This window comes from Paramormyrops kingsleyae, chromosome 21, assembly GCF_048594095.1.
Source record: "Paramormyrops kingsleyae isolate MSU_618 chromosome 21, PKINGS_0.4, whole genome shotgun sequence".
NCBI lineage: Eukaryota > Metazoa > Chordata > Actinopteri > Osteoglossiformes > Mormyridae > Paramormyrops > Paramormyrops kingsleyae.
The window spans coordinates 12,600,410-12,627,713 of record NC_132817.1 but is presented as its reverse complement, the minus strand read 5'-3'; the positions used below and the strand labels follow the sequence as shown (position 1 = coordinate 12,627,713).

Here is a 27,304-nt window from a genome sequence, read left to right as displayed (position 1 = left end):
AGGAGACATGAAAGGGGAACAAATGCCAGATGGTAATCTTAACAGCATTTCTGACATGGAGGCAGCACCGGAGGTCCCACCTTGTCCTGCTTCTGGTAGGTCTGCTTGATGAAGGAGCGTGTGATCTCGTGGAGCTGCCGAAGGGCTGGTACCACCCACACCACCTGGGGGCTGCTCTGCTGGGAGGACTGGAACAGAGAGGCATGTGCATACGCACACATGGTGGGACAATCAGCAAGGAAACACGGAAGCCTCAACAGGCCCGGAACCCCAGCGTGGAGAAAAGCCAGTCCGTCACTGTGAGCGGCTGGGAAATCACCAAACGCACTAGAACATTGTAGTTTCCAGCTTAAAGCTTCAGAGCACAGGAGTCAACTGCGCATATGGTGTCCAGCAGGAGACGACCATCTTCTATCCTTCCTTTAATCCGTTAACAAGACTAAATTCCCTCTTTGGGCAAACGATGCTGAACAAGAGTCTAAGGTGTGCCAAATTAAACTTTGACCATAATATGTTGCGGATCTGGATGATTCACTGAAAAGTGCACATATCTGAACTCAAAGAAATGCTTGCTTTGGATACCTAGACAAGCCATTCAAATAAATACATCTGTCATAAAATTACACCCAATAAGATGGACGTGCCCTTCTTTGAGGACAATAGTGACATGTACCACTGCACTTGGTCATTAGTAAATTGAGTTGAGCATATTCTTAAAGATCACTACTTATTAAAAAGCTCAGATAGAAACAACAATGTTCTAAAGCGAATTAAGACAAGAGATCACACATCAAATCCCAGGGATATGACATTTAAAGGGACAAGGAGGAAAAGGTCAATTAGAAGGCAACTCTGTCATCCTAATCATATGCCCACTGCACAATCAAGTGACACCGTGGTGGAGGCGGCGCTGGATGGGGAGTGCTGATTGGTCAAAGCTACTGATTGACAGCAACCCAGTGGAGTTTCTTACTTTGAACACAGAGCCTGGCTTCTTCTTGCCCCAGGAACCAGTGCGAAAAGAGATTTGAGACTCACTGGAAGATTTTGTTTCCTCTTGTAATTGTATCTAAAAAAATAAACTATTTTTCAGTCGCTTCCTCAGGGAACAGACCGGTGAAGACAACCGGGGGTTTACCCAGCAGTTTGCGCAAATGCCGACAAGAGGCATGGGGAATTAGCGCACTGCAGAGCTTCCGGAAAAATCTGACCAACTACAGGATGCCAGAAAAAGCAAGCTGGCCTCAAAGGTGGAGTGAGGTGTAGTAAGGTTAGAATGGAGCCTGCAGACAGCCTTAGACTGTCTATATGGTATACATGCTTTCAATGAAGGGTGACAACCTGTAGGGGGCACTCCTGTATAAAACCAGCACACAGGGAGCAGATACACTGTATAGTCTTGGCAATTCATTTACACTGATCCCACTACAATTCTACCCTGCTAGCGCATTGTGAAAGTTATCCGTGATGCTAACAGAAAGGAGGAGGAAAGAACAAACATGTGAAAGAATAATGTCCATGTGCATTTGACTATTTTAAAGAAATGTACAATCATTAGCATTAGATGACACCAAAACTGCTTTCCTTATTCTAAATTTCCCTTCCTCAAGTATCACTGCTCAGGTTGGCATCATACTGAAAAGGCCAAGAGCACATTGTTTGAGTGGGGAATTTCTGCTGTGGTATCTAGAGGGAATCCTGCATTCAGTGACACGAGGCCCACTTCAGGACCCCGAGATACCCGATGTGCCCCTGCCTACCTTCTTGACGTCCTCGATGCACTTGATGATGTAGCTCCTCTTCACAGCCTCCTTGACCGCGTAGGCGTCGCTCAGGATGGCAAGATGCTCATCCAGGGCCTGCTGCACCAGGCCTGTGGGCAGGGTGGGGAGGTGAGCCAGGTCCCACAGCACCTCCAACACCTGGGCAGGGACACACTGTTGTTATACCGCTGTGCACATGACACCCAGTCATCCAATCACAGTGTCGTCTGAGGGTCTCCCAAAAACCGAAGACACGCACTTTGCCCGTCGTGCCCTCTGAGCGAGCTTCCCGGCCAATCCGGCCGATTAGACTGAGGAGTTTCTGTCGAACCCGGTCACTCTCCACCTCCCAGCTCTAGAAAAATAAAGCGTCATCTTAGTTCCTGACCCGCATATCGGGATTCATGACCAAAACCGGAATGACGGACTCAAAGGCACGTTTGCTGCTCATGAAGTACCTAGTAATACCACCCCAAAGACTCATCAGGGGACCGTACAGATGCACTTACCTTCTGAATAAGGACAAAGAGGTGGTTAAGCTGATCGGAGTTAAACTTCACCGCTGCAGCCGCGATTATGGTATGGATGTTCTCAATCACTGTGGAAGACTGGCCGGCCTGCACCAAACAGGAAGTGAGTCTAAGCACAGGCATGAGGCGAACTGGCATGCGAGAGAGTCACCGTGAACAGCGCTCGCTGAATCAAGCTTAAGCTGCTAAAGAAGAAATACTCAGGACAACCTTCCATTACTCCCATTTACTTTAAATTAATGGGTGTTTTACTGCAAAGCCACTTACGATTTTATCCATTTACAGAGCAGAGGGATTCGGGTCACTGCTCAAGGTTCTACAGTAGGGCCCACCCTGAGAGTGAGAGGTCTGTGCACTTAACCCACGCGCTACCTGCCGCCCTATTCTGAGGATGAGAAACAGACTCGGGCTTGAAGAAGCGAGTTGCGTACAGTATCTGAGGACATCGGGAATGAGAGTAGTTCACAGCTTCCCAAGGAGAGCGAAGACCCCTCAGTGCATAGCACAGACTGCCTGGGTACAGCCGTCACACCGCTTGCATTATGGGAATGCCAGAATAGCTCACACTCCGGCAAGACGGATCGGCACGTCTCTGGAAAGACGCAGATGCATGCCTATGTGGATATGCCTTTAAACTCTCCTCGCTAAAGGCTCTGAAGAGGCGCATGCCAACAGCACGGTAACATGAGTCGGCGAGCCCGTCACAGCGGGAAGTCAAGCGATATTTTATTCATAGATGCTGCAGGGGCGCCTGCCATTTTGTGCATGGCAGCCCCCACCCATGCAGAATAATCACGTGGAGGATGAGCGGGAGCCGTGGCCTGGCGTGAACGGGCAGGTCACAGGTTCGAGGGAGAGCGCAGACCTGTATCCTCCAGATTTTGGATAGCTCGTCCAGGGAGAGCTTGCTTCCCAGGAGTTCAATGATTCCCTTTATGCGATCGCAGTACTGCGCCTGGTCTATGTTCCCTGCGAGGGAGGGAGGATAATGAAAAAGAAATGAATGGCACAGTGGGCGAGAGAAGGCGCATTATCCAATGCAAACAAACTTCACAGCAAATTCAGCATGCATGAACACATTACCGAGATAAGCCTCTGGATATAGATAATGTTAGGGTAAGAATGAATGCTGAACAAAAGCTGAATAATCAACAAAACGCAACAAGTAACCTACACCAAGAATGCAATTATTTCCAAAAGCATGCACATTAAGCCGTTTACATCCTGGCAGAAATATGGTTATTCCACCAGGAAGAGGCTATGAAACAGGAAACCTCTTGGCAGGCTGAACGCTCTGCTTACAGAACAGAAAAGCAGCCTCAGTAAATATGTGAAACATTAAATATAAACGAGAACATTGATCGAGCAGCGGCTGCATCAAAGGTACATCTCTGGGGGGGGGGCATGTCATGGGTAGATAAATGCTTCGGCCCTGTATTACAGACGAGGAGGGTTTGAATTAAAACCAAACACAGTAAACTAGAGGAATGGAACAGACTGCAGGCAGGCTGTCACAATACGTATTCACTGCCTTTAACTTCAAATGACGACGCGCATGTGGGTGGAGTCAGGGGAGGGGGTACCTTCCAGAGCTATCGACAGCACAGAGTTCTCCACCAGCCAGTCCAGCAGGCGGTCTGAGTCGATGGCGTTTTTCACAGTCTTGGACACAGTGCTTTCCTCGATCAGCTTCGTCACCTATGGCCAAGACGGAGGTTTTACTTTGTTTTTGTGTGTGTGTACGCCACAAAGGGACCGGATGGGGGGGGGGGGGGGGTGCTTCAGCAGATGCCCACCTCCTTCAGCGAGTTCATCTTGGCGCTGAAGTGAGGCGTCTTCAGCATGCGCAGCAGGATGTCCAGCCGCAGGTCGTCCACGGCCGTCACCAGGTCCCGCTGGAAGCGCATGCACAGCAGCTTGATGGCCGACAGCAGCTCCGGGATACTCGCCAGGCGCTGTGCGGGAAGGGGGAGGAGTCAGAACGGTCACTACGGCAACCGGTACCGCAATCGGGAGACACGCCCCCCGGCGGCCAGACAACCTCGTGAGCTGAACAAACACTGAATGCATTTTAAAAGTTTACATCCTACACTCAACGGGGAAGAGAAAGGGCTTCTGTCCTGGATTAGGATCCAAACGACATTCAGTGGTAACCCATCATATGGCTTTGAATGGAGACACCACCGATCAGTAGGAAGCAAGTAAAAAGCCCTGATGACTCATGTCCTGGCATGACGCCCCCAACTTAAGGGGCACTAGCAGCTTTGCAGCATTAAACTGGCATGTCTGTGTGTGTCTGTGAGCCCCATTTCTACCTTGTCTTTCAGATCCTTCTCCTCCAGGTTCTGCACGTAGGTGATCATCTTGTGGATGACAGGATCCAGCATGGGCTGGGGAAGAATCCCACAGTCAGATGCCATGAAAAGGAACCCGGCACCCATTACACGTCAAAGCCACTAGTATACAGCAGTACAAATCAAATGAATAATTACATACAGTACTGTGCAAAAGTCTTAGGCAGGCAAAGAAAATGATGTTTAAATTATCCTCATGTTGGTGTAAAACTATGATATTATTCCTGTCAAAGGGTGTCAGCTTAGCCATTTCAGAACCTCTGCTAAAATCATCCCAGTATTTGCAGCGACCGTCCAGTGCAGCCATGTATTTTTTGACTTGGCCACTAGCACATCTCATACAGCTGGTCAACCTGTCACTGACTTTTTAAACCAATTTATTTAATTATTTAATTGCGTCGTTGGTGAAATTGAACAAAATCATGGAACGGCTGAGGTGCCCCTGAGGAGAGGTTTGGGAACTGAAGCGGTGTTCATCTAGCCATCCAACTAGATATCAGTAACTTTCTAGAAAACAGAAGAAATTACTAGTTTTTATTGTGTTACTCTTAATTTGCACATGTTCTAATGTTAAATTGTGTTTTTTTGTTCTAAGCCAAAGTACACTTGCTACCCAGGTAAACAGCTTTTAACATTTCTTTGGATTGCCTAAGACTTTTGCACAGTACTGTAACTTATAAATGATCCTTGACTGAATACAACTATACATCACTGCCCTTTTAAAAGCATGTCAGAATCTGTTACCACAAACAGTGCTAGACGACATTAATTGTGATTATAAATTGCCCGAACTGAGGAAGTATCAGGAAAACGCAAACGACGTTTACGTCTGGAGTTGGGAAGCATGAGGTCGCACCTGCACCAGGCTGGAGTTCAGGTACTCGGCACAGACGCCCAGGGGCTGGACCAGGGCAGACACGTCCTACAAGAAGAGTGAGGCATTGATTCACCAGGACAGCGTCCAGCCGGCACCCCAACACGCATGTACGCAATACCAGGTCACAGACTTTTAAACGTAGCAGATACCTTTATCCAAAGCAACATACAGCTGTGGAAGTTGACTCCAACCATAGGATTTGAACCGGCAGACACACCGACAGGCCAGACAGACAGCCAGGCAGGCCGGCAGACACACCGACAGGCCAGACAGACAGCCAGGCAGGCCGGCAGACACACCGACAGGCCAGACAGACAGCCAGGCAGGCCGGCAGACACACCGACAGGCCAGACAGACAGCCAGGCAGGCCGGCAGACACACCGACAGGCCAGACAAACAGCCAGACAGCCAGGCAGGCCGGCAGACACACCGACAGGCCAGACAGACAGCCAGGCAGGCCGGCAGACACACAGACAGGCCAGACAGACAGCCAGGCAGGCCGGCAGACACACCGACAGGCCAGACAGACAGCCAGGCAGGCCGGCAGACACACCGACAGGCCAGACAAACAGCCAGACAGCCAGGCAGGCCGGCAGACACACCGACAGGCCAGACAGACAGCCAGGCAGGCCGGCAGACACACAGACAGGCCAGACAGACAGCCAGGCAGGCCGGCAGACACACCGACAGGCCAGACAGACAGCCAGGCAGGCCGGCAGACACACCGACAGGCCAGACAGACAGCCAGGCAGGCCGGCAGACACACCGACAGGCCAGACAGACAGCCAGGCAGGCCGGCAGACACACCGACAGGCCAGACAAACAGCCAGACAGCCAGGCAGGCCGGCAGACACACCGACAGGCCAGACAGACAGCCAGGCAGGCCGGCAGACACACAGACAGGCCAGACAGACAGCCAGGCAGGCCGGCAGACACACAGACAGGCCAGACAGACAGCCAGGCAGGCCGGCAGACACACAGACAGGCCAGACAGACAGCCAGGCAGGCCGGCAGACACACCGACAGGCCAGACAGACAGCCAGGCAGGCCGGCAGACACACAGACAGGCCAGACAGACAGCCAGGCAGGCCGGCAGACACACAGACAGGCCAGACAGACAGCCAGGCAGGCCGGCAGACACACCGACAGGCCAGACAGACAGCCAGGCAGGCCGGCAGACACACCGACAGGCCAGACAGACAGCCAGGCAGGCCGGCAGACACACCGACAGGCCAGACAGACAGCCAGGCAGGCCGGCAGACACACCGACAGGCCAGACAAACAGCCAGACAGCCAGGCAGGCCGGCAGACACACCGACAGGCCAGACAGACAGCCAGGCAGGCCGGCAGGCACACCGACAGGCCAGACAAACAGCCAGACAGCCAGGCAGGCCGGCAGACACACAGACAGGCCAGACAGACAGCCAGGCAGGCCGGCAGACACACCGACAGGCCAGACAGACAGCCAGGCAGGCCGGCAGACACACCGACAGGCCAGACAGACAGCCAGGCAGGCCGGCAGACACACCGACAGGCCAGACAAACAGCCAGACAGCCAGGCAGGCCGGCAGACACACCGACAGGCCAGACAGACAGCCAGGCAGGCCGGCAGACACACCGACAGGCCAGACAGACAGCCAGGCAGGCCGGCAGACACACCGACAGGCCAGACAGACAGCCAGGCAGGCCGGCAGACACACCGACAGGCCAGACAGACAGCCAGGCAGGCCGGCAGACACACCGACAGGCCAGACAGACAGCCAGGCAGGCCGGCAGACACACCGACAGGCCAGACAGACAGCCAGGCAGGCCGGCAGACACACCGACAGGCCAGACAGACAGCCAGGCAGGCCGGCAGACACACCGACAGGCCAGACAGACAGCCAGGCAGGCCAGACAGACAGCCAGGCAGGCCGGCAGACACACCGACAGGCCAGACAGACAGCCAGGCAGGCCGGCAGACACACCGACAGGCCAGACAGACAGCCAGGCAGGCCGGCAGACACACTGACAGGCCAGACAGACAGCCAGACAGCCAGGCAGGCCGGCAGACACACCGACAGGCCAGACAGACAGCCAGGCAGGCCGGCAGACACACCGACAGGCCAGACAGCCAGGCAGGCCGGCAGACACACCGACAGGCCAGACAGCCAGGCAGGCAGGCCGGCAGACACACCGACAGGCCAGACAGACAGCCTGGCAGGCCGGCAGACACAACGACAGGCCAGACAGACAGCCAGGCAGGCCGGCAGACACACCGACAGGCCAGACAGCCAGGCCTACACACTGACAGGCCAGACAGACAGCCTGACAGCCAGGCCTACACACTGACAGGCCAGACAGACAGCCTGACAGCCAGGCCTACACACTGACAGGCCAGACAGACAGCCTGACAGCCAGGCCTACACACTGACAGGCCAGACAGACAGCCTGACAGCCAGGCCAGACACACGGACAGGCCAGACACACGGACAGGCCAGACACACGGACATTTAGTGCATGTACCCTTTAAGATGACACCTTCTCCATCCATCATTTATGGCTATGTGCCGTGCTACCAATCAATGCGCCGCACTGGAGAACTGGCAGTGGTTTCACAGGCATCATCTCATTCACTGCAGCTTACTAGTGATGCTTAATTGCCGAAGACGGCACAGGAGTCACCAGGAACACATCCCAGCACTACAGATCGCAGGGTTATAATCAGCAGACAAAATTTCAGGACGAGTCTCCCCCCCACCAAAGCGCCTCCAGCCCCCATGAAGAATGTCACCTGAGTAGGCCGCGCGACTCGGAAGATGACTCAGACTAAGAGCGCCTCAAGACACCCGCTCAGATCTGCAAAGGCAAATCCACCCACTTACGGCCTCATTAACTGCAGTGTGTTTCTTTCGATGAGTTTTGAACCCATCTTCCTGTACAGAGGCCTTAACGTGCATCACAGAGTAAGAGCTGCAGCAATAAAAAAAAAAAAAAAAGGACGAGGGAGGGACGTTTTTACAGAACACAGGATGTAAAATGTATGTAACTGGAGGAAGATGGTTACACTCGTCTGTCTAACTCTACAGGGATATTGCTGCCAAACCAAATGAATTAAGATTTAAAACATTTGTGAGTCAGGGCAGTAAACAGATTAAAAATCAGGCACATTTCTCTGTAAAACTAAACTAATCAACATCAAGCAAAACGTTCCTCAATATAACACTACAGTCCTCAGAGATACAATAGCTGCAGGCATGAGTTTCAGCTGAAGGCACGCAGCACAGAGTGAATCAGCACTTATTTGATTTTCGGCGACATCTGTATAGCAGAGCACCATGCACACAAAGGCACTGGGTCCGTTTCCCGTTACCGGCTAATTTACATAGAGTATTTCCAGTAGAGCGCTGTGCTCCCGCATCAGCCCATAACCGTGATGGCAGACGTTGCTGCCGTCTCTCACATCCTCCGGCATGCGGCAGCTTTAACTGGTTCACAGTGCTACTGGGGAGTCACCACTGTCCGTGCGCCAGAAAATTAAAAACCCCCCCCACTCTAACGAATACACACCAACACACAGAATAGGGACTCTCCATTCATTTCCATAACCCTAATCACAACTATGACACCATTAACCCCTAACCAGCCCTAAGCTTAACCATAAATAACCAAAGAAAATACAAGACTGGAAAAATGTCCCCAAGGTCAAAATAACAGGTTTCCCCACAATGTAATACATACATGACCCACACACACAGACCCCCACTTACCCCGATTTCGATCTCTTCAGCATTCAGTCTGCCTTGGATTGCAGTGAACCCTCCCATCTCTCCAAACTAGGATGCAAAGGAAACCACTTAAGGAATCGCTGAAGCACGTGTCACAGATTAACAGACGGCTTTCCCAGGGGTAGAAAGAGCTATTTAATAAGGCATTAGCCAGCGTCTCTGCAAACACTGTCGACTGGAGCCTCGTTAAGAAGCTAATAATGGCAAAGAACATTGTGGATATTTCATTCTACTTCACAGGTGTAACATTACTCACGATAATCCACCGTGGCACTTGGGCCTAAGCTAAGGAGGAGACTTTATAATGAGTAAGCACTTACTCGGTTGACCAGATCCACTAGCCAGCCATGCGGCTCCTGAGGAGAACAGACAAAGGACCTTTATTTTATTCCGACGGCTCAATGATAATTCAGCAGCATGTCACAGACACAGCTCAGTCCATGAAGGCCAGTACTAAATCCGAAAGCATGGTAAACCAGCGCATATTACACCAGGTATAAGAATTTACATGAACACAGTAAAAATCCGTTATAACGGACTTCAAGGGACCTGACAAAACAGTCCGTTATATCCAGAGTTGCTGTATGCCCAGAACACAACTACAGGACACCATTTACTCATGCCACACCCCAGCAGACACACTTGTGATGTTGATTATTATATTGTACATGTAGTAATCCAACTTTACCTGAGCAGATGCGTGACTATTAATAATCCCGACTACGTATCTGCGCTGGATATCACCGGCACGCCACGCGCCTTGTAGGCGGAGCCTGCATTTCCGTTATAGCCGAACAAAACTACAACTAAACCAAATCGTTTGTCTGTTATAAGCGAAGTTCCGATATATGAGAGTCCGCTATATCCGATGCTTTTTCTGCATGCTCTTAAAGGCGCACGGCCGGGACCAGTGGACCTCGTCCGTTATAGACAATATTCCGTTATAAGTGAGTCCGCTATAATGAGATTTTATTGTACCCGCAATGTATTACCGACAGGCCAGACAGTCACCCTCCCCTCCAAAATGAAGTATTAACAAGCAGACTTTGAAATGTACAGGTTCCCAATTTTCTCAAATACTCTGCATCATTTCAGCCAGCCAGCCAAAGAGCCTGCGGCTGGAGGTTTGATTTTTGAACTAGCTGCGGCAAGTTTTAATTCAGACACATCTAGCCTTGCTAAACAAATCTATTCTTGCAGCACCAGACTCCGCAGTGGGATTGTCCACCTCCACAGCTGGTTTAATAATCCTTTCAGCAAATTTCATGAACAACTGCTCTCTCAATGTTTTCAAAGAGCTGCCTTTTTAATGGTAAATGTGAATGCAAAATAAGTCAAATTTATTCCTGCCCCAAGAGGTGAGAAGGAATGGATGAAATGAGTCAGTCATTCTTACCTTCTGGTAGCTGGATGTGGGGGAGACGGCAAACATGTTGTCCTCACCGAACACCTCAAGCCAGTTCCTCTGACAAGATTTCATACGGTTCTTGAAGTGGTACTCATTGTCTGGGTTAAAGGCCTACATGAAAAGGAAAACCACAGTCAAGCGCTTTACTGCCGAGTAAGCAACAAAACCTTGGGAGGAATCAAATAGCATTAGCATTTTCCTTACATATAAAATATCAGATATCTCAGTCAACAGATCCACTATCAGTTGACACAGGTAGCGCACCTTTGGCATTAGTCATTTTTCATATGATTATGATTATTACAGCAATTGGATGAGACACTTAGCCAAACAACATCACCCTAACCTATTTTACCACAAGCCATTATTTACCTAGGAAACACAAGTCTCTATTCATACAGGCAGGGGGTTTTTGGGCAATTGCAAGTTTAGTCATACATGTAGATATTTATTTCTGAAACACCTGTCTCCATACAAGCAGGTCATGGAGAAATACCTGTCTATTTATACATGCAGGACTTTACTGCTGAAATGCAGGTCTCTATTCAGGTAATTTTAGCTCCAGTTTTTAAATTTATTTTAATACAAATTTTTGATCATTTGTATTTTCGTTTGTATTTTTACAGAGATTCATAATTTAGTTTAAATTTTTAAGAAGAAACCCTTGAATGAAAACACACAGCCATAATGTATTATAAATCACGGCATAGCTTTAAAACATTGTAAGTCCTAGAGAACAACCATAAAAACATGTGTCCATTTCTTCAAGGAACAGACTTAACTATCACTGGCCAATTTTGAACTTTGGTTCAATGATGTTACAGAAGAGTATAACGGCGGCAATTCTCACAACTTGCTTGACATCCAATATTCAATATACAGCTGAAGCAGGGCATTCTCCCTCTTTTTAAGTCCGAGTGACTGAATTGGCCAGAGTTCCTTTAGACATGTGTTAGTGTTAAAGACGTAACATGCTATTATTTCTTTGATTGTGCCGATTTTCATTCCCAAACGGGAGATCAGTATGAGCAAAGCTTTTTAACAGGGACCTATAATATTTCTTCTTGGTTGTAAACGATGTGAGAGCTTCAGTTGTGACGTTACACAGAATCCCAGAATTCACAGCTAAGATCAAAAGAGTCAGTTAGCATCTCACTGGGAATCTGATGGAGGGGAAAAGTGAGGAAACATTGTTGCTTGGTTCATTTCATTTTAATAAATAAAATCTACTTTGAACATTAATCTCCTATTTTGGTCCCATTTCTTTTTCATGATGTCAAATTCCTCAACCTCCATTTAAACATACTTGTTATAGCAACTTTGGTGCAACTTTAAATTAGTTGTGCTCTTTCCCTCAAGCTGCACAACCCAAATTCCACTGCTGACATCTACAATTAAAAAATGGAAATCACAAATTTTCATTTGAACTCATTTTCGTTAGTACTGTAGTTCGTAATTTGTTCACTTTGTGTGTCTGGCACTTTTAGTTTTGATTTAAATTAATAAAATGCTTTTGTAATTGTTTCAGTTTCAGTATTTCATAACAATAATAATCTTGCTCTATTCATACAGGCATTCAAGTCTCTATTCATAGAGGCTGGTATTTACTGAGAAAATGCAGGTCTACAGTCATAAAAGAAACAATTCAGTGCTGAAAAACAGGCGTCTAAACAAGCAGGTATTTACTGAGGACGTGCATCAGTTTGCACCAGCAGCAGGCAGCCAAGGCCCTGCCAAGACCTACCATGGTCAGGACGCTCATCAGCCCCACGGGGACGGGTTCCTGCCTGACCCGCTCCGCCACCAGGTCCACCAGCAGCATGAGCATGTTGTAGATGCCCTCGTGAATCTCTGTGCCCCACTTGTGCACAGCGCTAGACGTCAGCAGCTGACAGAAGAGATGCCATCAGTTATTCTTTACCCAGACAAACAGAGGGTTTACCAACTTCATTCCGCCTCCACTTTCCTGTAGCTGAATATGTCCCGGACCCTGTGATCTCTCGGTCTGCAAGCCCAGAACTGCCTGTGTGCTCCTCTGCGCACCTTTGCAAAGCCAGGCTGCCCCGGCCGGCAGCCATTCGTACCTTTTTGAAGGCCTCTGGCATGCACCTGTCCATGAATCTCTTGCAATTCTCATCGGCATCAGCAAGACCTGGACAAAGAGGGGAAACGAAAAGGTGAATTACCGCATCTCCACTGTAAGCGCTCCAACTCACACAAACTGCTGTGCGCTATAACAAAGTGACCCACGTTATTATAATACACACATATAAAGTTCAGTGATACCCTGGCATACCATGTCACTGGCAAGGCACTATGAAAAAGACTAAAAACTAAACGTAAGTCATATCTATACATAGCAGTACGTCTTTCCTAGCCTCTGACTTACCGAGTCTGGCCAGGCACGTGGAAGCGATGAGGCACTTGCCCAGTGACTCCTCTCGCTTATAGGGGATGGACCAGTGGTCGGTGAAGACGCGGCCCTCCAGCTCGTATAGGTTGGTGGTGGGAAACTCCATGTTCCCGTCCGAGCAGTTGCCATTCTCATCGTTACTTCTTTGCTGAAGGGGCGGCAGCCATCGACCAGGGTGTTAAACCTCGAGGTCCAGTGTGACTACACAGTCGTTACACTTAAGTTACACAGTAAGTTACACTGCTTACAGAGCCATAGAGCAGCATCATGCCCAAGCATTCATCAAATCGACAAGCAGAATGAACTTTTCCATTATTAATAAACTAGAAGGCTGGTAAATTGCAACAATTACAGTGAGAAGCATTTAAATTTTTCGACAGTTATGACCAATTGACAATGATCTTTCAAGGTATTCTTTAACTCCACATGAGCAGTAAAGCTTTCCAAACTGCCCTGTTTATTAATTTACTCTGCTTTTTGATTGGCTGAATCAATACAACTCAACAACAGGTCTGTATCACAAAGCAGGAATTCTTGATTAGCCAAATAACTTGTCAGGTTTAAGATAGTCTGGGCTCAATTTAAGTGAAGGAACATGAAATGCATTTAAACTTGGGTTCCTAGCAAGAAGTCCTGCTTCATAACACAGGCTCCAGGACTCCAATGTCAGACAAGCTCACAGACCACAACCAGCATTTCAAAAAGTTGATGGTTAATGCAAATCCAAAGATCACTCCGCAGTGTGTGCTGATATCCAGATCGGGGCGGGGGGGGGGGGGGGGGCAGGATGGGACAATGACGACGACGACATTCACAGTCAAATTTTTGAGAAGCTTATTAATGCTGTTGGTTTATTCAAAGTGCACTTGTTACAGTTTCCTTAGAAACAGTGAAGAGTTGTTTTGGGGGCCAGACAAGAATAAACACCCTCCATATTACAATCAATCCCCTGGGAAGCCAAGACAGTTGAGCTCAATCAACCCCCCATGTTATGGTAACAGACATTTTGAAGACTCATGTGTCGTCATATACTAAGGTGTGCCTGATGCACAAGAAATGTGTCTGTAGTGTAGTGACCTGGATAATAAAACAGAGTTACCAGATGCCATATTGAGTTTATCTCAGGACGTGTCTGCTGTGATCAGCTAATATCATGGATTTCAATCTTTGCTGCACATGTTAGGAGTAGGGGAGGTGTAGGAGATGCATCCACCACATGACAAACCACCTCAAGAACCTGAGGGCAGCCATGTGGCGGGCGATACCTCAGCACCACACAAGTCTAAATGGACCAGTGTGAGTTTCGTCCAGTGACTGGAGGGCCAATCCTGCCACCAACCTCCAAATTTTCCCTGCAAGTTGGAGGACCTAATTGCAGGGCTGGATGTAGATTAACGTCATATGGCATAATGTCATATCCAAGACTAAGCAATTGCAGGTTAAGGGACTTGCTCAAGGGCCCAATGGAGAAGAATACACAGGTATTCCCACCATTAAAACAGCAACCTTTCGATTGCTGGCACAGATCCCTAGCCTCAGAGCCAGCACTCCACCCCATTTTAGGAATAAATAGGTAGCAATTAAGAAGCCCCTCAAACAGGGCCTGTTCTTATGAACTACGATGCTGTGCAGGTAGTGTGTTCTCCGTACTCCCTTTCATTTTGTGTAGTTAGCTCTTTAATAACATTTTGTATTGCCTGTTCATCTTCATTTACTGTTTAATAGACGCAATAAGAATTCCTGAGTCAGTTACCAGGGAGTAATTTACTCTAATACCACTGGACCTTAAACAGCAGCAGATGAGGGTGGCCTACGATTATACATCATTGCAACTTCCCACTTACACTAGATTAGACCAAGTTGTTAAAACAATTATACTGACCAACAAGGGCCACTGACGAGACTAAGGTCTGTTGTAAATAATGTACAAAACAAATAACGCTACTTAAGCACAGGACACAGAAAGCTGCAAACTGTCCACAAGGCCAAGATTATGGTGCGATCACATACTGGTTCGATTGTACGTCAAGTCAATGATGCAGCAGAAGGCTAAGGGATATTACTCAAGTGTTACCAAATATCACTAAAGGCAAGTAATAACTAAAAGAAAGAACCCAGTTACACACATGCTAACGCAAGTATTAAGCAGGGTCATTTCCCCTGAAATTTATCACACATCTCCCTTAAACATCTACAGTCCCACAAGTGCCAGTAAGATATTCTCCCTTGACCTCAACACTTGACCTGGAATTATCCATTTCCTAATAGATGTACTTCTCCCGATTAACTCAACAAGCTTATAAACCCATTAAAACAAATAAAAATGTATCCTGAACCTCTGACCTGTGTTTTTTCCTCAAGTGACACATTTTAAAGGTCTTTGTTCATTAACAGACTCTTCTCATTGATGAGACATGACTATTGGGTGACAAGCCCAGTTTGAGAGATTCAAGAAACCTGTAACTGTCCAATGAAAAGGTTTTATACAGATACATGGGACATTACTAAACGAAAATCACACGTCAATTTCTCTACAGATAGTTCAGAAACAGCTCATTGTTTATGTGCAGGTTAACAACTCTGTTGAATATTTTTGTAAAAGCACACATTTAAAGATCAAAATATTCTGCTGTACACAGAATTCCAACGTAACACTTTCCCTTTCAAAGTGTCCTCCTTGCAGCACTGTTCCCAAAAGTGCACTCAATTTGCCTAATGTCTTCCAACTGACCATTTAGCTGACTATATTCGAAGTCACACAGAAGACCACGTGACCCGTTGTGCCGTTTCCGCTGAAAGGCATTTTCTGGGTGCGCTCTCAGTGCCGACCGGTTGTGTCCCATTCAAAGGCCCGCTGTGAATCTGGCTACTCAGCAGAGGTGCATTTCGCATTCAAAAAAAAGAAAAAAAAAGAAACAGGCCATGCTCCAAAACGCGTGGGACACGTGAGTTTGTTTTCAATGGGCTGCTTGTTTTCGCCACAGTTTTGGAAGCCCAGCTGAACAGCTGCAAGTTGTGATGCAGCGAGTGCTACCGTTCATCTTAGAGATGCCCATGTCATTTCAGGGAGTCAAAGGGAAAAACGCTACAGGACACGGCTTCCATTAAACCAAATGAAAACAATTACAAAACGTGACAAACTAAAATATTAACAGTGTGATAGTCATGATCTGGGACATCGGTAGCAAGGAGCAAAAAGGCTGTCAAGAAAACAACAGTGTTGAAATCAAGCCTTTATTTACTCACAATTTTTTAGAGCCTTGACCTGAAGTAATTGCCACATGTACTGGGGGACAGGGTTACACCACTGGTATTTAAACAGACCTCACACTAAAGCTAAAGGCAGGTCTGTAAATACAAGAGCGGAATCTGATGAATTACAACTCATGAAATACAAATGTTGCCTTTTTTCTCCAGTTGCTAACAAGTCTTACATAGGCTCTACCTGTTCCAAGTCTTCAGTCTTGGTCCCAAGCAGTCAGGTCTGCCCTAATGTCAGCAATAAGCAGCCATATAGAGTCAAATGTAAAACTACAAGTCAAAGCCATCTTGGCATAAACAATTTTGTTTATGCCCTATAGCTCCTCTTAAAATAATAGAAGGGCAGGTACAACTGCTGAGGAAAAAATACAGTCTGCTGTAGGCTACAAAATTGTGTAACACATAAAACTGTTTAAAACTTAAGAGGAACAAATATCAATTAAATCTTCAAAATGGGAGGTGAGCTAATCCCTTACCCTGTTCATGTCACAGCAGAACAAAGCACAATTTTATTAGGTGTGAAACATTAGAGGACACATTTTAATCTACAGGTGTCTTGGTCTTTTCCCCATCTGGCTGTCACAATAAGAACCTGTCTTAAGTGTTCGTACTTATACATCTTTGCCGGCAAATTTAAAGCAGTTATTTAAATCCCACAACAAAGCTGACGTCAAAGGCACAAAAGCATCTTTAATATTAATCTGAACACAACTCATGGACACATTCTTTGTTGCCAATGGCATCAAGCAAATCAAGATTCCAGAGAAAGAATGATAAAACAGCCAATGGCCAGAGCATCACGTCTAGTCCAGGAAGAACTCTTCTTTTATGTTGTTCAGCTCAGCACATCCCGATCTGTTCAGCTCTAAGAACAAGGTGTCCAGTCGTACTTTATAAATGTCATTCTGGGATAAGAGTTTTTTAGCCAGGTAGCAATCATATTTTCCCACCATTCCCAGATTACTAGCAAAAAATGTCCACAGGAGTTGTGTGACTATCAGGATTCACGATCAAAAAAGGCTTGAGGTGCCATGGCTTGTTTGTTACTGTGCATTGCAATCCTCCAGTGAGCACTGGTAAGTTTCATTATGACTCCAAACTGTGCTATAATTAGATGGGGCTCTCAAAGAGTAACGCCTGGGACTTACATGTCATGTTACTGCCAGGGGTAACCAACCAAGTCTTGAGCAGAAGTAAACCTTCAGGGTGCCCATTCCAAGGCACAGATGTCCAGTAAAATATATTAAAGTAATAAACATGGTTCCTAGCAAAGCTTAAAACTGCCTAAGAAACCATAAAAAGCCCAGTCTTGGTGATGCAAAGGAACACCAACTTATTTTGTCATGGGCCTCATTCCGCTTTCCGGCGAGCAGAAACAGAACTGTAAGGGCAAGACAATGAGTCAGACTAACACACATGTGTGAAACCCCTTTTTTGCAGCAATCTAAGGGAAGACCAACAGCTCATTGAGCCTGGATGACATCATGTATACATGGGACAGGAACACATTAAGGGTAGGACGGACAGCACAGGTCAATGGAACGACAAATGCATATGCATGCTTCAAACCACACATCACAGCACATGTTACAAATAACCATTATACTCAATTATGCAATTTCGGGGAACACTGGAGTCAGAAATAGAGAAAATGATCATGGAAAATTAAGACGTCAAAAAATGGCAGTTTTTAAATAACCCATCCCACCTTCCTGACAGAATCACAAAGGCCAATATGCTCCTAGATGTGGCAGATACGTCGTTTAAAACAGGCGTGGCATTATCAAGGAAATAATTTTATCTGAGAAAATTCATTTTTTGATGTATAAAAAAGGGGGCGAACACCTGAGGACGACGAATATGACGGGTTGTTAACCAATAAGCGCAAAGAGGTTTTACATATCTAACATAGCCTGCGACTACAGCCCTGGTCACTATTCCTCAGAAAGGAAAGATTACAAATGATCCTTCGACCAATTAAAAACTCTTTTTGACACAGTCCAACTATATAAAAACACGAGTACATCACTGGCCATTTAAACATTAAAATGTCAAATCAATAAAATGCGTTAGAAATTGACAGACAGGCAGGCGGTTTACTACAAGTATCATTCATTCAAGTTTTTAAGGAGGCTATAGCAGGCGGGGAAGGCCATAAGCGGACCGCAGTAAACAGCTTGTCATCTCCATCCACCAAGCTAACAACCCATCTAGTACCTCAAATGCTAACAGGCAACAATAAAATAAAAAAATCCAGCGTGATACTAAACAGGCAGCAAGCGGGCAACTGACAGAGATGGCGAAAGCCAGTCTGGTGGGATACAGGCGCACGGTGACGGTTAGCCTTCGTGCTAACAATCTGTTCTGAGCCGGGCGCAGAGTGAACGAAAGCAGCGGGGCGCTTTGGTTAGTTTATCCTAGTTATGATAACCGGTTACCCGCTGTAGCCCTTGTGCTGGGTTTGGTGTGACTGAGGTTTTTTCCGCGCTCTCGCGCCCCTCAGCGCTCGTGACAGCCCGCTGTGCCGCCTCGCGCCGCGCCGCCCGTATGCATTCAAATCGGCTCATTAAAGCCGCACAAAATGACAGCCCGCGCCAAATATATGGACACGGTTGGCAATTCCGTCTTACTTCGCCCTCCACCACGTCGTGGTAAGCGGGAGGTGGGTCAAATCCTCCCGTACCGCTCCCGCTGCGACCGCCACCACTCTCTCCGTCCCCACCGGATCCGGGCCCCGGGGCAGGGCCACTCTCCATCGGCTCGTAGCCGTATCCGAGTCCGGGGCTTTCGTTCGTCAGAAGAGCCACCGCCTCGTTAATGTCATTTTTGGCCAAGCGAAGAGCCTTCCGGATGGCGACGGGGTCCGGGAAGCCCATGCAGAGCAGCGTGGTCATGTGCTGCTCCTCCTCGGTCTCCATTGTTCACGTTCGTCGGCGCCTCGCTTGCTAGCGCAGCAGCTTACAGCGCGCACTCCTGCCCGAGCACGTCGCCATGTTTACAGTCCGTGCCCCTCTCCTCCGCCCGGTCGCGATAGGCTGCCCTTCGGCAGCGAGCAGGCGTTGCCTTCCCTCGCTACGCGCTGCCTACGACCCACCTCCTTTTAAGGGTGAATATGGGGAAATCACATGCATGCACGATAAGACCAACACGTTGTCAGTGTTGCCACTGTTAATTCACGCAGTTAGTATATAATGTCGGTATAATCAAATTAAATTAGGCGGTACATCAAAGAATCTCTCATTCTTCATCGCCAGCATCACAACGCTGATAAATTGTTAACCCAAGCTGCGGTCCCTTTAAAAGAGGGCGGGCACAACAGCGGTTGTCCAATCGTACGATGCTTGGAGGGCGAAGCTGCTGTCACGTGAATAGCACCCCGGTCATGTGATAGGCCGAGCTCGAACATGGCGGTTAGCGAAGCGGACGCTGGCGATGTGGATGTCGCGGCGATCGCTGCACGTCCATCCGAACCCGGGGCAAGGATGGATACGGAACCGCTGGGGCATGCGGTTGATTCAGATGGTTTAGAAAGTGGACCAAAGTCTCTTGTATCTACGTCCAAGAAGCCTGGCAACAATAGTGAGTGGATAAAATTAGCAGCTGACTAGCTTGGGGTATCAACATTGTCACACTGCAACTACAACAAACAATACAATTAATCAACGAATTACCATTTATACTATTTACTGTACTTGGCTACCAGTCACTCGAACAAATTATACAGGATTCATTCGCAATTTACCGTATTTTTGCACGTTTTAAAATGTAGCTACACGGTTATGATGCAAAATCACGAGTATTATTTAGTCTACCAAAGATATGTTTGTTGAATGAATTTCTCAATATGGCTGAATAAATTTCGTAGTTGGTTTAATTGATTTTGGGTTGCGTGTGAATTGCTAGTTGGACCACGGGCGGTCCGTTGCATGCTGAATCTTCTAGGGGAGAAATAATTTCCAGTTCACATAAAAACTTCATGTCCAGCTCTGTGTCAGCACGCGCTTGACATCCCACATGCTATTTTCCGCAGATGACGGAGGAGTCGAGACGGCTGAAGAGGCCACGGAACCAGCAGATCCGGACATAAACGAGCTGTGCAAGGATATGTTTTATAAGATGGCCATCTTTCTGCAAGGAGAGCTCACAGGTGTCTGCTTTTGCTACACGTGTGACAATACTATATATATATATAAATTATAAAACCGTATTTGACGTCTATATAATGTATATGTGTTGTATATGAATGTTATAGTGTTTTGAAGAGCATCTTACATGTCAAACGTTAAATATGTCCATATTTTGATGGCCCTTTCCCAGCCACCTGTGAGGATTACAAGCTCCTTGAAAACATGAACAAGCTCACCAGCCTGAAGTACATGGAAATGAAAGACATCTCCATAAACATCAGTCGTAACCTTCAGGACCTGAATCAGAAATGTGAGACCTGTTAATGAGACGCATTCTGCAGAATGTAGTTTTGCATAAAGTCTAATGTATAGTCCTAACTGACATAATATCTTTTCACCCAAGACTTGGGCCTTAGTCTTAGTGTGTAACTCCTCCCTATCTGTGGTGTGCAGTAAAGCTGCTGGGTTTCTGTGAAAGAGCTTTGTTTAGTGATTAGCTGGTACAGATAGCTTGTTTTCATCCTGTCATTCCTGGGGCTCGCTGACCGTGGCTTTGACCACGCAATCAAGATGCCAGCCTGCAGCCATATCTTGACCAGATCAACCAGATCGAGGAGCAGGTTACGGCACTGGAGCAAGCGGCCTACAAACTGGACGCCTACTCCAAAAAGCTTGGTGTGTACCCCCCCACAAAGACTTGCACAATTCTGTCCTGCAGGCACATCAGCTGCTGTGTGAATGCATAGCCCGTACAAGAATTTGTTCCTGTTCAGCTCATTTGACTGTTAGCTACTTTTTTCAGTGACGTAGGATTATAATATCCAATTTTCTCCTGCAGACCAAAAACATGCATTTAGGCTAATTGGTGTCTCTAAATTGCCCTTAATCTATATGAGTGTATGTGCGTGTCTTGCGATGGACTAGCATACTGTACTGGGTTCATCCGAGTCTATACCCCTCTGGATGGATGATGTGCTTACTCAGAACTGCTAGTCACCGAATGTTCTTCATGTCCTTTTTTAGAGGCCAAGTTTAAAAAATTGGAGAAGAGATGAGCATGGATCCCAGTTGGAAGGACTGCATGGAGTCATCCAGACGACTCTCCCACCGGACGTACCAGTTCTTCCGCTCCCTCCCTAACTTTCCGAACTGGTGCACAGGGCGGCGGGCACTGCAACTGGTGGACAGCAGGTCACGACCCAAGGAGCTAATGGGGCACTCTGTTCCTTTCGAAGATCGGCTGTGATTTCCTCTTAGAGGCTTAGATTAGATGTGTCCCTGTTTGAAGGAAGAGGTGTTTGGGAACCGCTCGCTGCAGATGTTACACATGCACCTCCCCCCCCCCACCCTGACCCCCAACTTTTTAATGGTGAAGTTTCCCTTGGTCTTCTTCCACTCGAGAGGTCAAGTACAAAGCTGATGGACTGCTTATTAAATACTAACAAGAAATAGAAATGGTTTAGTTTTTTTTTGTATTTGATCTGAAATTATTGCATCAATTTATTAATCTTATTGCAATTTATTAATCTTATTGCACTTCTGAATAAAATAAATCTGGGGAAATTTGTCTTAAGTGATCCCAACTTTTTTCCTTCAGTTCCTTCACCTACCTTATTGGGTCTTTGATGTTGTGAGACGGTTTCCACTAACTGCTGTACCCTGGGGATGGTGCCTGGAAAATCATTTACACCCTTCTTGACACGTCCTGTTTGTGCAGATTTTTTTTCCAGCATGCAGCTTAATGTTAGGAAAAATATAGCCTATTGCTGAGCTGTAAAAATGTTAATTGCTGTATAGTGGATGCACATTTTTGTATTTTATTATGCCGTCAAGTCTTCCTCCCATTAAAATCATTGTATGTTTTTAATCAAAAAAGCACTTATGGCTATGAACTGGCATCCTGTCCTGCGTACTTCTGTTTTCTGGTTTCTCTTCGCCTACGCCGGGGCTTTGTACAAGCAGAATGTGCTCTGGTTGCCCATAGTTGATTTTTCACACACAAAGCAGGTTTTGGGCAATATGGTAAACATATTAAGGTCATATTTCAATGTCAGCTTTGTGGAGCTCAGCTGCTTCCTTGGGGATGGTCCAACATAAAGAGACGTTTTGGATTTTCCACTGTTTCCTTCACTGTGCCTGTGTTTGAGGTTCCCAGTAATGACCACACTGAGTCTAAGGTTACAACTACTGTGACATTCATTTCTTTACAATACTAAATGTAAAATGCGGTTTCAGACAGATAACGGTGTGTATGCAACAGGAGGATAGTAATTGTTCACAGGACATCAAATTTTTCGAAAGGCGACTTCAAAAATTCTGTTAATCTAAGTGTAAAGATCATTTAATAATATCCTGAAACTTTTAGAAGTAGCCATACAAGTTGAGCACAATATTTTGCGTGCATTTGACTGTTCCAGTGAAGGGTCTTAAGTTCATTCTTGTGAAGACGCTGAAGTTCAGTAGAAAGGTAATATTGGCTATAAGGCTTGTGTGTTAATCCAATATGTAACACAGGAAAATACCACTAGATGGCAGCATACCCCTGTTTTCCCACAACCGGTCGGGTAGATTTTCTCAAACTACCATGTTGTATCACAAGTCTTGTAAAACTGACTAATATTATACATGAATTATAAATACTATGTTTAATATCTGTCAATCCGTCCATCCATCCATCCATCCATCCATCCATCCATCCATCCATCCATCCATCCATCCATCCATCCATCCATCTATCTATCTATCTATCTATCTATCTATCTATCTATCTATCTATCTATCTATCTATCATCTAAACTATTATGCCCCCGCCTTCATACCAAAGCACGTCTGGCCTGTATCGCGGCGATCTCTGTACGTCACTACAAAAGCACACACTAACAATACGGTTTATTCGCAAGGCGTCCTCCAATTCGGTCACTTTCCGTACAAGAAAACATTCTTTGTCTCTTTTATCTTGTTATTTTAATGTCAGTCTTTTTCCAGTAAAACGATTAGAATAATTTCTGCTGGGTTGTCACATAGGGTTGCCTTCTTCGTTCATATGACCTTCCACATCATTTTCCCCATCGTAAATCACTGTTGCTACAAAGCCTGTTTCGAAACTTTGTCGGAGTGAGACTCTATACTCTTTGCAGTCTGACTGATACGTTGGTCCTGATCACCTATGTCCAGCAAACCCGTGACCCACTTACTCGCTAGCTTTTTCTCCAGAACCTCCTAACGATGATCTCAGGCAAAGGGGTTACCGTGGTACTCAGGTTACTGTCTCTTATGGTTGACAGGTAATCGGGCTCAACTCCCTACAAACTAACAAGACACTCATGCATGTAAGAATCCGTACAAAATCCTTATGCAATTCTTAAACGGCATATCTAATGCGAAATGTTCCCATACTTAGTTGCTCGGTTTTTTTGCACAATACACGATGATTTTCATTTTTAGGCTATTGCATTTCGTTTTGGCAGTCACAGACGAAGGCTACATCCCCCCAGTTAACCCATCGTCTCAAAACCGAACCTCCTTTCCCGGAGGGTGACATGTGTGCGTGATCATCCCTGGCAGCTCTCCGTGACTGACATCGGAGCGAGCTGCACCGGCACAGACATATCGGAGAAAGTGATTTTGTCAGGCTCCGCATTCGGTTCCAGTTACTCGCTGCCAATTCACTGCAGTTTGAAGCGAAACAGCATTTCTTCACTTCAGCTGTTTTCTTTGATACGCTGAGAAAAACGGGACCGGACATTATGATTTGCAGTGAAGTTTAGAGTTTACAAAATCGTGACCCCGACATGCCACAAATATTGGTCCAAATTAAGCTTGTTTTAGAAATATTGTTAGGCCTATATTACATTGAAATAATATAAATTCTGACTAAGTATATCTTGTTGAAAAAAATGATACTCATATTCTGTAAATCATCTTGTGACCCGCCACTTTGGGAATTGCTCTAAGATATGACTGATTGTCCTGAACAATTAGCCCTGGAACGGTTCATGATGATAACTGATTTAAAATCCATCTCCTAAAGGCTGGCTCACTACCACAGCCCCCATAAATCCCCCCTCCCTGGCCAGTATATCACTCAAAAACTTTAACTGTAGTTTGAAAACATGCCCCCCATTCTCAAAAAAGCTGCTCCTATCACTGCTTCTTAAATTCTAAATAATATTTATCCTCTGTGTGTATGAGAAACACCATGCAAGTCTGGGAAGATTTTAAGAAAAGAGTCCCAGGGTTTTTTTTTGTATGTCCCCCCAAAATCGCTCTGTCCTCCCTGCTGGGGACTGCAAAGAAGGCTTTAAGTCAGGAATAATTAGCCTAGCTAATTAGGCGTCTCACCAAACCTCTGTCTGACGGAACCTAAAGGCTACAGGTGGGATTGTGGCCTTCCTGCAAGAAGGTCATAGGTCAGCAGTCACCAAATTATCCAGGGTAAATATTTATTACTAGCAGGGCTTTTGGCACAGATCTTCTCCAGCTTGGCCTCTCTGAGTAATTCCAGGTCACACAGCTGCCTGGGGGTCAGATCTGAGAATAGCTTCATACGCTGGATGCCTCTGAAACACGGCTGAGAGGTGCAGCTTCACTCCGCATCCCGCATTTCTGGCGCCCCCAAACTCGGAGGCTCGGAACCCCGGGAGGCATCCGTAGAATCAAAACGAGCTTCCTTTCATAACAGACACCTGCAAGACTGTGTAGGACTGGCAGGGGCGCTGCTAAGGATTTTGGGCCCCATGAAAAGAATCTTGACAGGGCCCCCAACACAGCTGAGACTTTTTTCTCTGGGGCCCCTCTCAGTCATGGGCCCCGAGAATCGTCATTGTTTACCCCCCTTTTACAGCGCCCCTGAGGACTGGGGTTGGGAGCAAAGACGTGTGCGTAGACAGCAGGCGCGCATCCTGGAGAAGGTGTCTCCTTGGGGCTTTCCTGGACATGAGTCTCAGGACCCTGAGGTCAGAGTCTGAAGACGTTCCTGAAAGAGTGCTCTGGTCAGCGGAATGCTGGCATGACGCACATGGACGCATGCCTGGCCCCGCCTCTGGGGCTCGAACCAACGCCTGCCCCACATCAACATGGGGGGGCTGAAGAAAAACAGCCTCAGAATGACCGTGACAGTGCTACATCAGCCATTGTTTCCTGCTTTGGTGGGTCACTCATGTGGGTTTTGTCAAGAAATCAACTTGCTCACAGGATTTTGTTTGTCCTGGCACAGAAGCGCCCCGCTGAGGTCCTAAATGTGAACTGGTCCTTCAACATAGCTTTGAGGAGCATGCTTAATTTAATTTAAGACCCTGCTGGCTCCCTTTGTCCACATCAGCTTTTTTGAACAGAACCAACGTTTTTACAGCTTTCCGGAGTTTTGATGCTGAGCAAGTCCTTTTTAATGTGGCAGGTGGTGACAACAATCAAATGACCATCATTAATTTGCCCTGCCGGTTGAGAGTACATAGTTTATTTAATTTGAGAACATGTTTTTACCTACCTTCCACAAGCCTGGAGATGGTGGCCCTCAGTGAAACAGCTGAAGTGGTCATGGTGATTAAAAGCACGTCTCGCCCAAGGAGACCACATCCTGCTCAGGGCTCACTGCTGGCATGGGCAACGCCAACGTGCCGCGAATAGCCCACGCTAATCCGGGCTGGGGTCTGCCACAATGGACGGGCCACCGGGAAAGGCGACCCTGCTCAGGACCTACTGATCCGTCACGTAAGTCTTTGGAAACTGAACTGAAGAAGGATTCAAGACATCTGTTGATCGGGGTCCAAATCGGGCATTTAGGAATCAGGTCAAAGTGACATTATAATTGATACTTTTCATTGACCCCCCTGGGGAAATTCTTTTCTCACCTCCCCCGACTTGCTCTCTGTAGATGAAAGCAAGCTGGCCGCCCCCCCCATAGCAGCACACAGGGAGCTGGGGGCCTTGCTGAAGGACCCGCAGACATGCCTAGGCGGGACTCAAACCAGCAACCTTCCAATCACAGACACAGAGGCTCAGCCCACTGAGCCACACAAGCTCACACTGTTGGGCACAATGACAACCTCCATGCAATACGGGGGGGGGGGGGGGGGTCTTCATTTTTACATTGTGCAGGAAGGGGGGTGGAAAATCATTAGTGATAATAATCACAAAAGTCACAGATTTTGATAGCCCGCTGACACGTACCAGTTTGTACCAAAATTTCGAGGGGGGGGGGGGCTGGATAGCCTCAAACTTCCCAAGACCCCCGCAGCTGGACCCACAAGGTGCGTGAGCGTGTAATTACAGGCCTGCTGCCTCCCATCACACGCCTGCCACTAACTCCGGCAGCCTAGGAGATGCTGTGCTCCCGCCCCCAGGCCACGCTCGTTACCACGGCGATATGTGAGATGGGAACCATGGCGATCGGAGGCCACAGGGGGGAGGCTGCCGAGAGGTTCTTAGGCATGTGTGTTTTCCTAGCTGAAATAAACGGTCACACATCTGTAACCCATTGCATGTGCATTTCGTGTTCTCCCCGCCCATGAGTCTCATAGTGCTGGCCGCTCTGCCTGGCTGTGAGATATCCTCAGCCTGACTGACAGCGCTAACAGCAAAGCCTCTCTCATAGCTACACTCCCAGTTAACCGGCACGCCCCCTGCAGGCTGGCTTCAAAGCCACGCCAACGTCTACCAAACTTCTTTTAGAAAGTCAGCAGGACCTTCCCTTCCCGTAAACACACAAGCGATCTCTGTTCCTTTCTACTGACTCACAGCGCTCGCCGGGGAAGAGAGACATCCCAGCATTCCCTGCTCTGCCGCCGTGATGCATAATAACAAAGT

At 47.2% G+C, this 27,304-nt stretch overlaps 2 protein-coding genes across 4 annotated transcripts in view; one reads left to right on the top strand and one right to left on the bottom strand.

Annotated features, from left to right (window-relative positions):
• usp24 (ubiquitin specific peptidase 24) overlaps nt 1-19,648 on the bottom strand; it is a 40,939-nt gene extending 21,291 nt beyond the window's left edge. The window contains exons 1-17 of one of the 3 annotated variants that reach the window (XM_023818840.2): nt 19,004-19,648; nt 13,089-13,260; nt 12,784-12,851; nt 12,444-12,587; nt 10,688-10,810; nt 9,612-9,647; nt 9,274-9,339; nt 5,504-5,569; nt 4,609-4,683; nt 4,090-4,248; nt 3,877-3,991; nt 3,159-3,262; nt 2,273-2,380; nt 2,023-2,118; nt 1,761-1,922; nt 974-1,069; nt 81-188 (exon numbers count right to left, since the gene is read on the bottom strand). In XM_023818840.2, the coding sequence (XP_023674608.2) occupies nt 81-188; nt 974-1,069; nt 1,761-1,922; nt 2,023-2,118; nt 2,273-2,380; nt 3,159-3,262; nt 3,877-3,991; nt 4,090-4,248; nt 4,609-4,683; nt 5,504-5,569; nt 9,274-9,339; nt 9,612-9,647; nt 10,688-10,810; nt 12,444-12,587; nt 12,784-12,851; nt 13,089-13,260; nt 19,004-19,291 (1,986 nt within the window). In that variant the 5' untranslated portion in view covers nt 19,292-19,648. Of the gene's footprint in view, nt 1-80; nt 189-973; nt 1,070-1,760; nt 1,923-2,022; nt 2,119-2,272; nt 2,381-3,158; nt 3,263-3,876; nt 3,992-4,089; nt 4,249-4,608; nt 4,684-5,503; nt 5,570-9,273; nt 9,340-9,611; nt 9,648-10,687; nt 10,811-12,443; nt 12,588-12,783; nt 12,852-13,088; nt 13,261-18,811; nt 18,976-19,003 lie in introns of those variants that run through there. The other 2 variants (XM_023818842.2, XM_023818841.2) reach the window with 2 other exon arrangements.
• Nucleotides 19,649-19,730: 82 nt separating this feature from the next.
• On the top strand, nt 19,731-22,396 carry bloc1s2 (biogenesis of lysosomal organelles complex-1, subunit 2). Its single transcript, XM_023818959.2, has 5 exons — nt 19,731-19,952; nt 20,404-20,520; nt 20,691-20,810; nt 21,071-21,175; nt 21,524-22,396. The coding sequence occupies exons 1-5, from the start codon at nt 19,778-19,780 to the stop codon at nt 21,553-21,555; spliced, it is 549 nt and encodes a 182-aa protein (XP_023674727.1). The 5' UTR covers nt 19,731-19,777; the 3' UTR covers nt 21,556-22,396.
• Nucleotides 22,397-27,304: the final 4,908 nt, after the last annotated feature.